This window comes from Pseudorca crassidens, chromosome 12, assembly GCF_039906515.1.
Source record: "Pseudorca crassidens isolate mPseCra1 chromosome 12, mPseCra1.hap1, whole genome shotgun sequence".
NCBI classification, from domain to species: domain Eukaryota; kingdom Metazoa; phylum Chordata; class Mammalia; order Artiodactyla; family Delphinidae; genus Pseudorca; species Pseudorca crassidens.
In genome coordinates, this window is record NC_090307.1 from 27,034,426 (window position 1) to 27,048,033 (window position 13,608).

The window sequence follows — 13,608 nt, forward strand, 5'->3', positions numbered from 1 at the left end:
ATAAACTATTATGGAATAATAATAACGTCTCTACCTTTTGAAGCAAACTGGGTAAACTGGGGCAAGTGCAGGAGAGAAATACCTGTGTAAACAAAAAGTGTAGCCCACCTTTCCGGTTCTACAAGGATAAAGCCATTAGCCACTGCAGTCACGCACTGACACTGAGCCCTGAAGAAAATTCAGGATGGAGAAAAACAGGAAGCATTCTGTGCTTTGGATATACTGGCCCCTAGATAGTTAAGATGCGTATCTAAAGAAAATTTTCAAGTGATCCCAGATTCTTGCACCTTCCCATACATAGAAAAGCACTAAAATCATTAACTTGAGATGTCTGTTCTTTGTGATTAGCAGTCATCTTTTGATGTTTGACTACATGTTTTTTCCAGCAAAAAAAAAATCATGTATCCTGCCTCCTCCCTTACCTCTTTGGCATAGTTCCTCAGAGCTGTCTGGGCTATAGTCCTCAGTAAGGTCCCCAAATAAAACTTAACTCACAACTTTATGTTGCGCATTTTTCTTTCAGTTGTCACCTGGGAGGTGGTGCTGAGACAGAAGAAGGATGTTTCTCAGGTTGGAGATGTGAAGGCCAATGGTGACGTCATATCCGTGTTCAAGGGACATGAACATGTTCAGTTCCCTTCATAAGGGAACTGAACAAGGAGTTTAAGTTATAGTTACAGTCTATAATAATAATTTTTTTAATAATAATAATTTATTGAAAACAAGACTGATGGCACAGAGTCCAGTGTCTGAAGCTGCCCATGCAAGTGGCAAACCCTGGCTCTCTGGATTACGAGGCCATCCCTGGGCATTTCTAGTCAGTGGCCACAAGACACCCTCATCCCAGAAAAAGTGTCCCCAAACCAGAAATCTGCCTTGTTCCTACAAATATAAAGATGCACAAGAACGGCGTGTTCTTATCACAAACTCCTTGAACACATGGGTGGAATGCCACTTACATAATCTGGCAGGCTGCAGTTGTGCCGTTTGTTATAAAACCCAGCTTTCTTTTTCTTTTTTTTCATCAAAATTAAAAACCTTTTGTTTTAAAGGAAAAAAATCAAGAAAGTAAAAAGACAACCCATACAACAGGAGAAAAGTTTTGCAAATTATATATCTGATAAGGGATATAGTGGATGTATTTTTAAAAATTAAAAAAAAATTTTTTTATAGTGGATGTATTTTAAAAAAATTTATAGTGGATGTATTTAAAAAATTCTTTTTATTGGAGTATAGTTGCTTTACAATGCTGTTTTAGTTTCTACTGTACAGAAAAGTGAATCAGCTATACATATACATATATCCCCCCTTTTTTGGATTCCCTTCTCATTTAGGTCACCGCAGAGCACGGAGTAGAGTTCCCTGAGCTATACAGTAGGTTCTCATTAGTATCTATTTTATACATAGTATCAATAGTATATATATGTCAATCCCCATCTCCCAATTCATCCCACCACCCCCCTTTCCCCCTCGGTAAACCCAGCTTTCTTAAACCAGTAGAAACCTCTAAGATCTTTTCAAAATAGGAATCTTTCCATTTTCTATTGGAGACAATGCTCACAGCATGAGTAATGCTCATCAGTTATCAGTTATTTAGCAGATTGTGCCAGTGTTGACATTTATTCTTGGCTTAATTGTGCATGAGTGTGTGTTTTAAACAATGATGCAGCTGTCCCCATTCCCGGCAATTAGGATATAAAAATGGTGTTCGCTGAATCTGGCAGAGGGACCAGTTCTCCATGTGTTTACTCTTTTGTTTGCAAGGCCTTCTGAGTACTTGCTGCAATTCTACAATCAGAATATCAGTTTGGCTTAAAATAGAACCATGTTTCCATTAATAGAAACAACAGGGACTGCAGACCTCCATGTTTCAAGATCTTCAGTCTCTGACTCCATCATAGATGCTTGCAATTGTGTGTATGTGAAAGACACTTCTTTGACTTCCTGTGGAGACAGGTTTAAAATGCCATTAGGATGAGAAGAGCAGTGTCAGCAGAGATCTGGACTATTGCTAGTCCAGACTATTGCTCTGCAGAGTATCAAGCAATCCAAATACCTCCCATATATGAGTTCCAGGGCCCCAGTGGACACCAAAATCCACCAGTGCTCAAGTCCCTTACATAAAATAGCATAGTATTTGCATGAAACCTATGCACATCTCTAGACTGCTTATATTACCTACTACAATGTAAATAGTTGTAAATACAGTTTAAATGCTATGTAAATAATTGCTGGTACACAGCAAATTCAAATTTTGCTTTTTGGAACTTTCTGGAGTTTGGAATTTTTTCCAAATATTTTCCATCCCTGGTGGGTTGAATCTGAGGATGTGGAACCTGTGGATATGAAGGGCCCACTCTACTGCCACGAGATTCTATCTATGGCTAATGCCAGCATCAATATTCTTCACTGCTGATTCATGCAGGTGACCAGGCCATTGAGGAGAGACAGTATCCAGGGTCTAAAGCTGTTATTTTCTCTTGACTATTTTGGCTCTTGGCTTGGTGGGCTTTTTGCTATTAGATTAGCTAGTTAGTATCAGCTAGGATGGGACCAGTTCCTTATTAGGTCACGGCAAGTCTGAATAAATTACCTATGAAAAAATAACTTATCCCTTTGGAAACTGTTTAGCAGTAGTCACTAAAGCTAAGCATAAGTACTCCATGCCCCAGCAATTTCACTTCTAAATCCTGACAGCCAACGGATACGCACGCATATATTCACCAAAAGACGTGCGCTGGAATGTTCATGGCTGCAACTACGCAGATGTCCGTCAACAGGAGAATGGATAAACAAGTTGTACTACAGTCCAACAATGGCATACTATAAACTGAACTCTAACACACAAGGCATTAGTCTTCTGTTGCTGTGAAACAAATTACCACAAACCTAGCAGCTGAAATCAACACACACTTACCAGCTCACAGTTGTGCTCGTCTTAAATCTGGGCCTGGTGTAGCTGGGTTTTCTGCTGAGGGCCTCACAGGCTGAAGTTAAGGTGTTAGGTGCTGAAGCTCAGGATCCTCTTCCACGTTCATTTGGGTTGTTGGCAGAATTCGGGCCCTTTTTTGTGACTGGAGGACTGAGGTCCCTATTTCCTTGCTGCCTGTCACCAGGAGCCAATGTCAGCTCTTAGAGACCGTCTGTATCCATGTGGACCCCTCGATCTTCAATACCAACAATGAAGAATTTCCCTTGTGTCAATTCCTCTCATACTTCATTTCCCTTTCACCGGAAAAAGCCCCATCCTTTTTCAGGGCTCATGTGATCAGGCCCACTGAGAACAATCTCCATACCTTAAAGCCAACTGAGTTGGGTCTTAATTACATCTGCAAAATGCCTTTACAGCAGCACCTAGATTAATGTTCAGTTGAATAACTGGGAGAGGCTGTGAGTACAAGAGAGGATGAGGAATCTTGGGGGCCATCTTAGAATTCTGCCTACCACACAACAGGGATGAATCTCACAGTCAATAGTGGGCAAAGGCAGTCAGACATGAAAGAACATACAATGTATGATTCCATTTCCATCTTCCATAAAATGCAAGAAAAGGAAACACTGATGTTTGTGTTAGAAGTCAAATGGTGGTTATTCTTGAGTGTGTAGTAACTAGAAAGCTGCAGGAGGAGATTCTGGGGGACTGATAACGTTTTTGTTTCTTGATCTGTGTGCACCGATTACATGGTGTATTTAACTTGTGAAAACTCAGCAAGCTGTACATTTTTAGAATAATTTGGATTTATTACTTTAAAATAGAGTCGTTTGGTTTTTCCAGGGAAGCGTGCATCCAGAGACAGCTATAAGTGTCGGTACCTGACGTGAGTGGAGAATAAGCAGGAAAGGAAAGGAGACCAGAGAGTGCCTTGCCTGGCGTGATGGTGATATACCTTATGCACACTGCGGGCAAGGGCCAACTAAGTGAAGAGCTAGGACTCTGTTAACTTGAGCCTGCGTGCTGGACCTACTACATAATTTATGTGGCCCATTGCAAAGTGAAGTACTGGGCCTCCTTGTTCAAAAATTGAGAATTTGAAGACAGTAAGAGTGGGACGTTGAGCCAAGGCTGAGGGTGCGGTTACGGCACTGGTCCCACTCCCTGGAAGCCAACCCTGCCTGTGGGTGTGGGAGAAAGAGCTACCTCTCCGATTCCAGTCTTTGAGCTTTGACCCTATTGACTGTAGACTGGGTTAGCTGGAGCCTAGGAGGTGCTAACTCATTAGTACATGCAAAAGCAAGCATTTTGATGTGCAAGACACCAATCAAATGTGGGGATTATAATAATAATGGACCATCTAAATGTTTATGTATTATTTCTTTCGTTGGCTAAAACGCCTACTGGCAACCTCATGGATAATATGCATTTGATACATAGATAGCACAGGGTCCACTTTCACCTTGTAAATTAGCATGAATTCCAAGACATTGGTGGAACCCTAATCATGAGATTTAACCATGCGTTCTTTGGTCTTTTCAGTTCAAAGAGCGAACTATTAAATGCCGAGACCAGAATATTGGAGTCTGGGTACTTCACCGTCAAAGTTCTTTTTCTTGCTGAGAGATTCGAGTTCCAGTCAAGTTCCAAGCTGAAGCCCCGACCTGACTCTAGAACCTCCCCGACTGGCTGGAGGGCCCTGGGAAGGGGCGCCCTAGAATCATCCAGTGAGGGCTACGTGGTGACCGCCGGGGGCACGTGACTCCCAGGCGGTGGAGACTCGCAGTGCCAGGCTGCCAGGGCTGTGGCTGGGCGTGCGGGGTGGGGTGCGGGGTGAGGGGAGGAGCGGGGAGCACAGTTCGAGGTTAGGATTTCTGATGCGGTACGGCTTTGGCATTGCATTTGTTTATTTTTCCCCGGTGTGCACTCTTGAAGCACAGACCTTTCTAGACAGTGACTTACTAAAGCTTTGGGGGACAGTGGCTCCCGAAGGCGGCCAGCTGCCTGACCTAAGATTTACGAGTGGTTCCAAGGATGAGACAAGGTCCCAGTGTCTCGGCGACAATGAGGTCTTTGACGAACAGGCGGGAGCTGCGGCTGGGGAATGCGAGGAGGCCTGTGGCCCTGGCGGAGAGCCCCTGAATCTCCTCCCTGCTGGAGTGGGGCTCCCGGGACGCGGGCGGGCGATCCCGCAGGCCATCAGCATGCAGGAGCCGCGCGCTCCGTCCTTGAAGGGCTACCCGGCTGACCTTGCTCCGCTTTCTCCGGAGAAATCTCCCCGAGAGCGCGAGGACTCGGCCGCGGCGGTGACTCGGTGCCTTGCGCGCCGCATGCAAACGCTCCCCTCCAGCCAGCCCAGCTCCGCAGCCGCGGTTTCCCTTCCTGCCTCCTTTTTAAATTCCACGATTCAAACCCGGCATTTTCCGCTCCACCCCTTCCCCTTTCCATCGCCCGCCTGTCTTCACCCAGACTGTCCGGGTGTTTTGTCCCCTACCTCCCATCTGCAGAACTGAAGGCCGACCTTCGCGCTCCCTCGCTGCGGGCCCGGAGATCGGACTTGGCCCGCCAGGGCCGGGCACTGCGCTCGAAGGCCGATCCGGAGCCCGGCCGGAGGGGGCGGTGTGCGGCGCTCTCGGGCGCACAGGCGGACCTTGCCCGTGCCCCGCTCCCCATTGGCCGCCACCTCGGCGGGAGGGGCCGCCCGCGCTCAGGGCACCTGGCGTCGCCGCTCCGCAGGGAAATCGGAGGCTGCCGGGCGCGGACGCCGGGAGGGAAAGGCGTCCGGAGGGAAGGCCCGGGGCCGCTGTCGAGTTCCCAGAGGCCTGCCCTGTTCTGCCAGCCGCCCCGCCGCGGGCGATGCTCGGATGCTCCTGCTCCGTCTTCGCCAGCCGGAAACTTTGCCCGGAGAAGTCCTCCACCCTCCTGACCGCGTGGAGAGGCGCCTGGTGGGCCGCGCGCCCCCAGGGGCCCCGCCGCCCCGCGCGTGATTGCGGGGGCCCCCAGGCGCCTGGCGCACGCCGCGACCCGCCGTGCGCGAGCGGCCGCAAGGATGCGCTACGCGGACCCCTCGGCGAACCGGGATTTGTTGGGGAACCGAACTTTGCTCTTCATCTTCATCTGCGCCTTCGCCTTGGTGACCTTGCTGCAACAGATCTTGTATGGCAGGAACTACATCAAGAGGTAAGAAGGTCCGAGCGCGGGTCGGGGTGCGCGGAGCCCGCGGGTGAGTCCCCAGGTGGCGGCCGCAGCATCCGCCTCGGCGTCCCCGGGGTGAGCGACCGTGGGTCTGAATTTAGCCTCGAGCACCGCCGCGTTAGGTTCGGGTCACCGTGCTCGAAGCGCATCTCTACTCTCAGCTAGAGGAGAACGCCTGCCCAGCGCTGGCCGGAGGCGCCCAACAACTTTGTTCTGTTGTGAAAAATGGGGGACAGGTTGGAGTTCGGAGCGGCCAAGCTGACGATAAATCCATGTGAATGCCCTGAGCGGCCGCAGGGGTCAGATCGGTGTCCCCAAATCTACAGCGCCATGGCCATTTGGTTGGAGGGGAGGCTGCCGGGTGTGGAGGGCTCAAAATCGGATAGGCTTACCACTCGAGTCCTGAACTTTTGTGGGGGCCCTTAGGGGGAAAAGCATATTGTTCCCCGCAGGAGTGCCGGGTTAGGTTGGGGGGATAATGGGCTAGGACGATGCGACAGAGATAGTGAATCCTTATAAACCAGTAACCACTGGATCTGTGAAACTCACAACCTGATCCCTCTGAAACAGATGGTTCTTTCTCATCCTTACGCAGAAGGTCAGAGCTGCAGCAGAAGTTAACCCTCCCCTCCTGGGCTCTCCTGCCACCCCACCTCATCCACGGGCAAACTCCATTAAGAGGCAGAGGAGTAGGAGGTGTCACTCAGAAACTCAGGCCCAGCCTCAGTCCCTGTGTGTGCGGAAAATATATGGAAATGCCAACCGTTTTCGTCTGCCTGCCCTGCTGGCAGGGGAACAGCTTCGGGTTACTCTGCCTGGTTCCAGGGCTTGGGGAGAGGGCTGCCCCAGGATCCTCCCATTTCAGAGCCTCTTTTGGAAAGAACCCACCTCTCTTTTCTGCTGGAGGTTTTTCCTTTGCTGTCAGTTGTCTTCCTACTCTCGCTGCCCCTCCCCAGCGAGGCTGATAGAAAACAAAATGCCTGGCTAGCTATATAAAATCCCGTCTCCTCTAAACTTCTAAATAATAAAACAGTTGTTCTCTTTTCATCGTTTGGATTCCACAGCAGTCATTTGTGCCCCTGGTCTGGGCGGCACTCAGGGATGGGGGAGTGACATTGCTGCCGGGCCTTGGCTCACAGTAGGAAAGCCAAGCAGTTAGGCCATTTTCCGCTCCATGTCCCAGAGCTGGGTAGGATGAGGCCCCTTGGCCAGGACATTTGTTTCCAACCAGCCGCTGCTCCTGACCTTCCCAGAGAGCATTTTTCTCTGGTTGAGGGCAGCTGGCGAGCTCTGCCTGGTGCTGGTATCTTTAAAGGACGTTTTCAGAGAGTCTCCTGGCTTGCTGGAGCCCATTGGGCCTGCTGCCCCCCAGAGATGACCCTGCTGGGCCCCAAATGGCCTGCTTGCTCCTCAGCAGGATGGCTGTGGGTACCTACCCCCTGCTCGCACCTACACAGAGCTGCCGGGGCTGTCGGGATCATTGCCGTCTCGTCAACAGCGGGAGAATATCCGTGCCCACGGCAAATGGCAGCTCAGCTTCTAAGTGCTTGCCCCGGCAGGCCCTCCCTGATCTTGAGTGGATGCAGCTGCCCGGAGCTCAGCGGGCATACCAGTTGCATCCCATCCTCTCACACAGAGACCCTGAGCCCCTCAGTCTCAGAGGCCGCCTCACAGGCCTCACTCCAGGGACTGAATGAATCCAATCAAGTAAGCAAAAGTTGCATGCATTCAATCCTGGAAGGGCACCATGGGGTCTTTAAAGAAGATGATGTGGTCCTGGTGTTCAGGGGGCTTGATGTCTCCTTGGGGAAACACAATGGCCACAAATGAGATAGGAATGAATGTTGAAATGTTTAAGGTGGGAGACACCACTGGGCTGGAGCTGTTAGGGAAGGCTGCCCGGAGAAGGCTTGACCTGAGTGGGCCCGTGAAGGAAGGAGAAGCTTTGGGCAGGTGAGCGGAAGTGCACATCAGGAACCGAAGGGGGCAGGAGCAAAGGTGCGGAGCTGTGGCACCGCCTCCTCGCACCTCTCCCAGGTTGACCTACCTGTGCTGTCACACTTGGCTTAACCTCTGGTTAGCTGCTCCCGGGGCTGTCCTGACCCTGAACCAGTTTGCGGCTGCCACATCGGAGCACGAATAACACCTGCTCCCCTATCTTGTTTCCTACACATCTCATCACTGTAATGAATCAACTTGATGGGATTATTGGTCTGTCTCCTGTGTAGAAACACTTGAGTGTTCCTCCAGCAGATGTCCTGGAACAGCCTGCATCAGAGTCACCTGCATGGCCATTGACATGCAGATTCCTGGGCCCCTCTCTGCGGGTGGCATCCAGTAACCTGCTTTTTTAACAAGCTCCTCAGATGATTTGTAACAAGTCCTCTCTGCTGCTCTAGGCCCGTGGTTCTCAATAGAGGGCAGTGTTGTTCCCCAGGCAATGCCTGGAGACACTTTTGCTTGTCACAATGGGGAGAGGAGAGCATCTGGCATCTCGCAGGCTGAGGCCAGGGACAGGGCTTAAGATGCTGCAATGCATGGCCTGTCCACGACAAAAGACTTACCCAGCCCCAAATGTCAGCAGTGCTGAGGGGGAGAAACCCTACTCTAGATGAAAATTCCATGAGGTAGATGTTCAGTCTGTTTTGTCCCCAGCTGTACCCTGAGCGCCAAATATGGTGCCTGGCACATAGTAGGTTCTCAAAATATTGGGTAATGATTGAAAGTGGTGTGTGCGTGCACACGGGCAGGGGTAGTGATCACAGGGACACAGTGAAGACGTGGATCCCACTGGCGTACGGGGGAGTGTAGGGAAGGAGGGGACAGACGTAATATTGGGTCAGCGGCTTCAGTGAAGTGCTTTGCGGATTGGGAAGGACAGCTGGAATTTGGTTCATTAGGCCATAGGGAGCCACATGTGGTCCTTGAGTAGAGTAGGGATGTGATCAAAGCCTTTTAAGGAAGGGGTAGAGAAAGGGAGAGAAGGGGAGGCTGTTGTCACAGCCTGGCCAGAAGTGAGGAGAACGTGGTGCTGGGGGCAGATCTACTTTGGAGCCAGGGATTCATTTGTCCATTCTTTGCTTCTGTGCTGAGCTGTGTGGATGCCTTCGGCAGAGCCTTCATTGTTTGATGTGACACAAAGAGCTCAGGGGCACAAAGAGGGCCAGCTGTTCCGGTGAGAATCAGGGACAGATTACACCCGAAGGAAGTGGGGGTGTGAGTCAGTCTGCATTCTTTCTTTGGGCCCCTGGCTTCTCCCTGTGCTGTACAGGGGACACTGCTGGGAAAGGGAGCGGAGGGGGAGGGAGGAGGAGAGGAGGAAGGTGGGGCAGCGCAGGTGGCTTAGTGGGCTCAGGGTCTCTACAGGAGAAGGTGCACTGTATGTGGATTAGGAGGGAAAGGCAAGAAACAAAGCTGTGAAGTTTGCCCTTGGTGCTTCCTGGCTCCACATCTGCTCTTGATTGAACAAATCCTTAACGAAGATTTCCTACACGCTGAACACCACAGTGGTGTGCAAGACAGACACAGCCCAGGGTTCTCGGGAGCTCACAGTCTATGGGGAAGACAGAAGGACACATAAGACATACACAAGCCACACTGGAGTTGTGGACAAGGAACTCTAAGGATGTGGAGGGAGTCATAGTGAATCAGGGTGTCTTCAAGGTGCAGGGAGACATTTGAAGGAAGTCTTAAGGAAAGGGGAATGACCCATAAAAACATGGGAATGTGGAAGGATGGTGGAAGGTACCCAGGTTGAACAACGGTAGAAAGGTGCAGGGGAGACTTGAGTAATTCTTCATACCTCCTATATAGCTGGGGGGCAGGGTGGGGCAGGGTGAGGCAGGCAGGGCCGGGTTATGCAGAACTAAGTGGGAAATATGTGAGAAGGAGCCTGCCTGGAGCAAAGAGGATAACAAGTTCGAGTCTAGATCTGCTCAGATCTTGCAAGGCAATCCACTTGGAACTCTCCAGTAGCTCATTGGAAAGGAGCTCGGGAACTGGGGGTGGACAAGAGCCAGACTAACAATGGAGATCTTGGAGTCGCCAAGCATCAAAATCAGCATTTTTCCAACTTTTAGGATTGTTACCCACAGTTAAGAAATATGTTATACCCAGGGATCCAGGACACACTCACATATACATCCATCTGAAACAAGCATTTTGTGAAAGAATATTTGGCCTTATTATGAGAAATTCACTTTAGTATTTTCTATTCTACTTCATTAAAAAATTCTGTTTCACTTCATTTAAAACATAAATTCAGCCTTAAAAAGGAAATTCTATTTTTTTTAATTGTGGTATAGTTGTTTTACAAAGTGTGTTAGTTTCTACCGTACAAAAAGGAAACTCTCCCTTTGAGCCCTCCACTGCTCCAAATTCCCTTTGTTAGTGCTAAAACCTTCACATAAACTCATATCCCTGGAGTGTTAAGGACTTCAGTTACTCATACTTTAACAGAGGGGTAAGGAAAGGGCAATGTTTTTGTTTTTATGTTTTTTTGTTTTTTTTAAGGAAGAAAGGACATTGTGTGATCTGGTCGCAACCTGCCTTTTAAACTTAATCTCAGAGGACGACTAGATAGGCATGGGCCTTGAATGCCCTCCTCCACTGTCTCTCAGTGGAGCTTTATAATTCTCCATAAAGAATTTGAACATTTTTTGTTAGATTTATCTCTAGCTACATAGTTTTTACTGCTACTGTAAAAAAAAATCTTTAAAAAATTATATTTTCTAACCATTTGTAGCTAGTATAAAAAATAAATTTTATTTTTTTGTATATTGATTTTATAATCAGCAAGCTTGATGATAATAATAATAATCAACACATAATGATAATAATTTATCTGTAGAGTCTTCTGGGATTTCTTTGTAGACTTTTTTCCCTTTCATTACAATCCTCATACCATTTTTTAAAAAATTAATTTTTATTGGAGTATAGTTGCTCTACAATGCTGTGTTAGTTTCTACTGTACAGCAGAGTGAATCAGCTATATGTATATATATATCCCCTTATTTTGGATTTCCTTCCCATTTAGGTCACCACACAGCACTGAGTAGAGTTCCCTGAGCTATACAGTAGGTTCTCATTAGTTATCTATTTTATACATACTATCAATAGTGTATATATGTCAATCCCAATCTCTGAATTCATCCCCCCCTTTCCCCTCTTGCTGTTCATACATTTTTTTCTCTATGTCTATTTCTGTTTTGCAAACAAGATCATCTATACCATTTTTCTAGATTCCACATATGTGTTAATATGTGACATTTATTTTTCTCTTTCTGACTTACTTCACTCTGTATGACAGTCTCTAGGTCCATCCACCTCACTACAAATAACTCAATTTTGTTTCTTTTTATGGCTGAGTAATATTCTATTATATATATGTACCTCATCTTCTTTATCCATTCCTCTATTGATGGACATTTAGGTTGCTTCCATGTCCTGGCTATTGTAAATAGTGCTGCTATGAACATTAGGGTGCATTTGTCTTTTTGAATATGGTATATGTCCAGTAGTGGGACTGCTGGGTCATATGGTAGTTCTATTTTTAGTTTTTTAAGGAACCTCCATACTGTTTTCCATAGTGGCTGCACCAATTTACATTTCCACCAACAGTATAACAGGGTTCCCTTTTCTCCACACCCTCTCCAGCATATACTGTTTGTAGATTTTTTGATGATGGCCATTCTGACTGCTGTGAGGTGATACCTCATTGCAGTTTTGATTTGCATTTCGCTAATAATTAGTGTTGTTGACCATGTTTTCATGTGTTTCTTGGCCATCTGTATGTCTTCTTTGGAGAAATGTCTATTTAGGTCTTCCGCCCATTATGTGATTGGGTTTTTTTTTTTTTTGATATTGAGCTGCATGAGCTGTTTTTATATTTTGGAGATTAATCCTTTGTCCGTTGCTTCGTTTGCAAATATTTTCTCCCATTCTGAGTCTTGTCTTTTCGTATTGTTTATAGTTTCCTTTGCTGTGCAAAACTTTTAAATTTAATTAGGTCCCATTTATTAACTTTTATTTTCACTACTCTAGGAAGTGGGTCAAAAAAGATCCTGCTGCGATTTATGTCAAAGAGTATTCTGCCTATGTTTTCTTCTAAGAGGTTTTATAGTGTCTGACCTTACATTCAGGTCTTTTATCCATTTTGAGTTTATTTTTGTGTATGGTTTTAGGGAGTGAAGTAAAACTGAAACTGTCACTGTTTGCAGATGACATGATACTATACATAGAAATCCTGAAGATGCCACCAGAAAGCTATTAGAGCTAATCAAAGTCACAGAATACAAAATTAATACACAGAAATCTCTAGCATTCCTATACACTAACAATGAAAGACCAGAAAGAGAAATTAAGGAAATAATCCCATTTACCACTGCAACAAAAAGAATAAAATACCTAGGAATAAATGTACCTAAGGAGGTAAAAGACCTGTACTCAGAAAACTATAAGATGCTGATGAAAGAAATCAAAGATGACACAAACACATAGAGAGATATACCATGTTCTTGGATTGGAAGAATCAATATTGTGAAAATGGCTATACTATCCAAAGCAATCTACAGATTCAAAGCAATCCCTATCAAGTTACCAATGATATTTTTCACAGAACTAGAACAGAAAATTTTACAATTTGTATGGAAACACAAAAGACCCTGAATAGCCAAAGCTATCTTGAGAAAGAAAAATGGAGCTGGAGGAATCAGGATCCCTGACTTCAGACTATACTACAAAGCTATAGTAATCAAGACAGTATGGTACTGGCAAAAAAACAGAAATATAGACCAATGGAGCAGGATAGAAAGCCCAGAGATAAACCCACGCACATATGGTCACCTAGTCTATGACAAAGGAGGCAAGAATGTACAATGGAGAAAAGACAGCCTCTTCAATAAGTGTTGCTGGGAAAACTGGACAGCTACATGTAAAAGAATGAAATTACAATCCTTATACCTTAATTTACTTTTCTTATCTTACTGTGCTGATTAGGACCTTTGATATCATGTTCAATAAAAATGTCATAGTGAATATCCTGGCCCTAATTCTGATTTTTTCCTTAAAAATTTTTTTTAAAAAAGAATAGCTATATTGAAATATACTCATAAATCCACCCATCTATAAATTCATAAAATTCACCCATTTGAAGTATACAATTAAATGGCTCTTAGCATATTCACACAGTTATGCATCCCTCACCACAATCAATTTTAGAACATTTTCCTTACCCTGCAAAAGAAACCTTGTACCCCTTAGCCATCATCCCCTAGTACCCCTATATCTCCCAGCTCTAGAAATGAATAAATACACTAATCTGTCTCTATGGATTTGTCTATTCTGGACATTTCATATAAATGGAAACATACAATATATGGTCCTGTGTGACTGGCATATTTCATTAAGCATATTTTCAAGGTTCATCCATGTTGTAGCATTGTGTCAGTTCTTCATTTCTCCTTTTTTAATTTTTATTTTAT

The 13,608-nt window shown here is 46.2% G+C and overlaps 1 protein-coding gene and 1 long non-coding RNA gene across 5 annotated transcripts in view; one reads left to right on the forward strand and one right to left on the reverse strand.

Moving 5' to 3' along the window:
- Positions 1–1,205: 1,205 nt before the first annotated feature.
- On the reverse strand, positions 1,206–5,515 carry LOC137203318 (uncharacterized). The gene is made up of 2 exons (XR_010933045.1): positions 2,918–5,515; positions 1,206–1,944 (listed from the first exon to the last, which is right to left on the reverse strand). It is a non-coding gene; the product is annotated as an uncharacterized lncRNA (long non-coding RNA).
- Positions 5,516–5,633: 118 nt separating this feature from the next.
- ST8SIA5 (ST8 alpha-N-acetyl-neuraminide alpha-2,8-sialyltransferase 5) overlaps positions 5,634–13,608 on the forward strand; it is an 80,084-nt gene continuing 72,109 nt past the window's right edge. For 2 of the 4 annotated variants that reach the window (XM_067699195.1, XM_067699197.1), the window contains exon 1: positions 5,650–6,112. In XM_067699195.1, the coding sequence (XP_067555296.1) occupies positions 5,982–6,112 (131 nt within the window). In that variant the 5' untranslated portion in view covers positions 5,650–5,981. Of the gene's footprint in view, positions 6,113–13,608 lie in introns of all 4 variants that reach the window. The other 2 variants (XM_067699196.1, XM_067699198.1) reach the window with 2 other exon arrangements.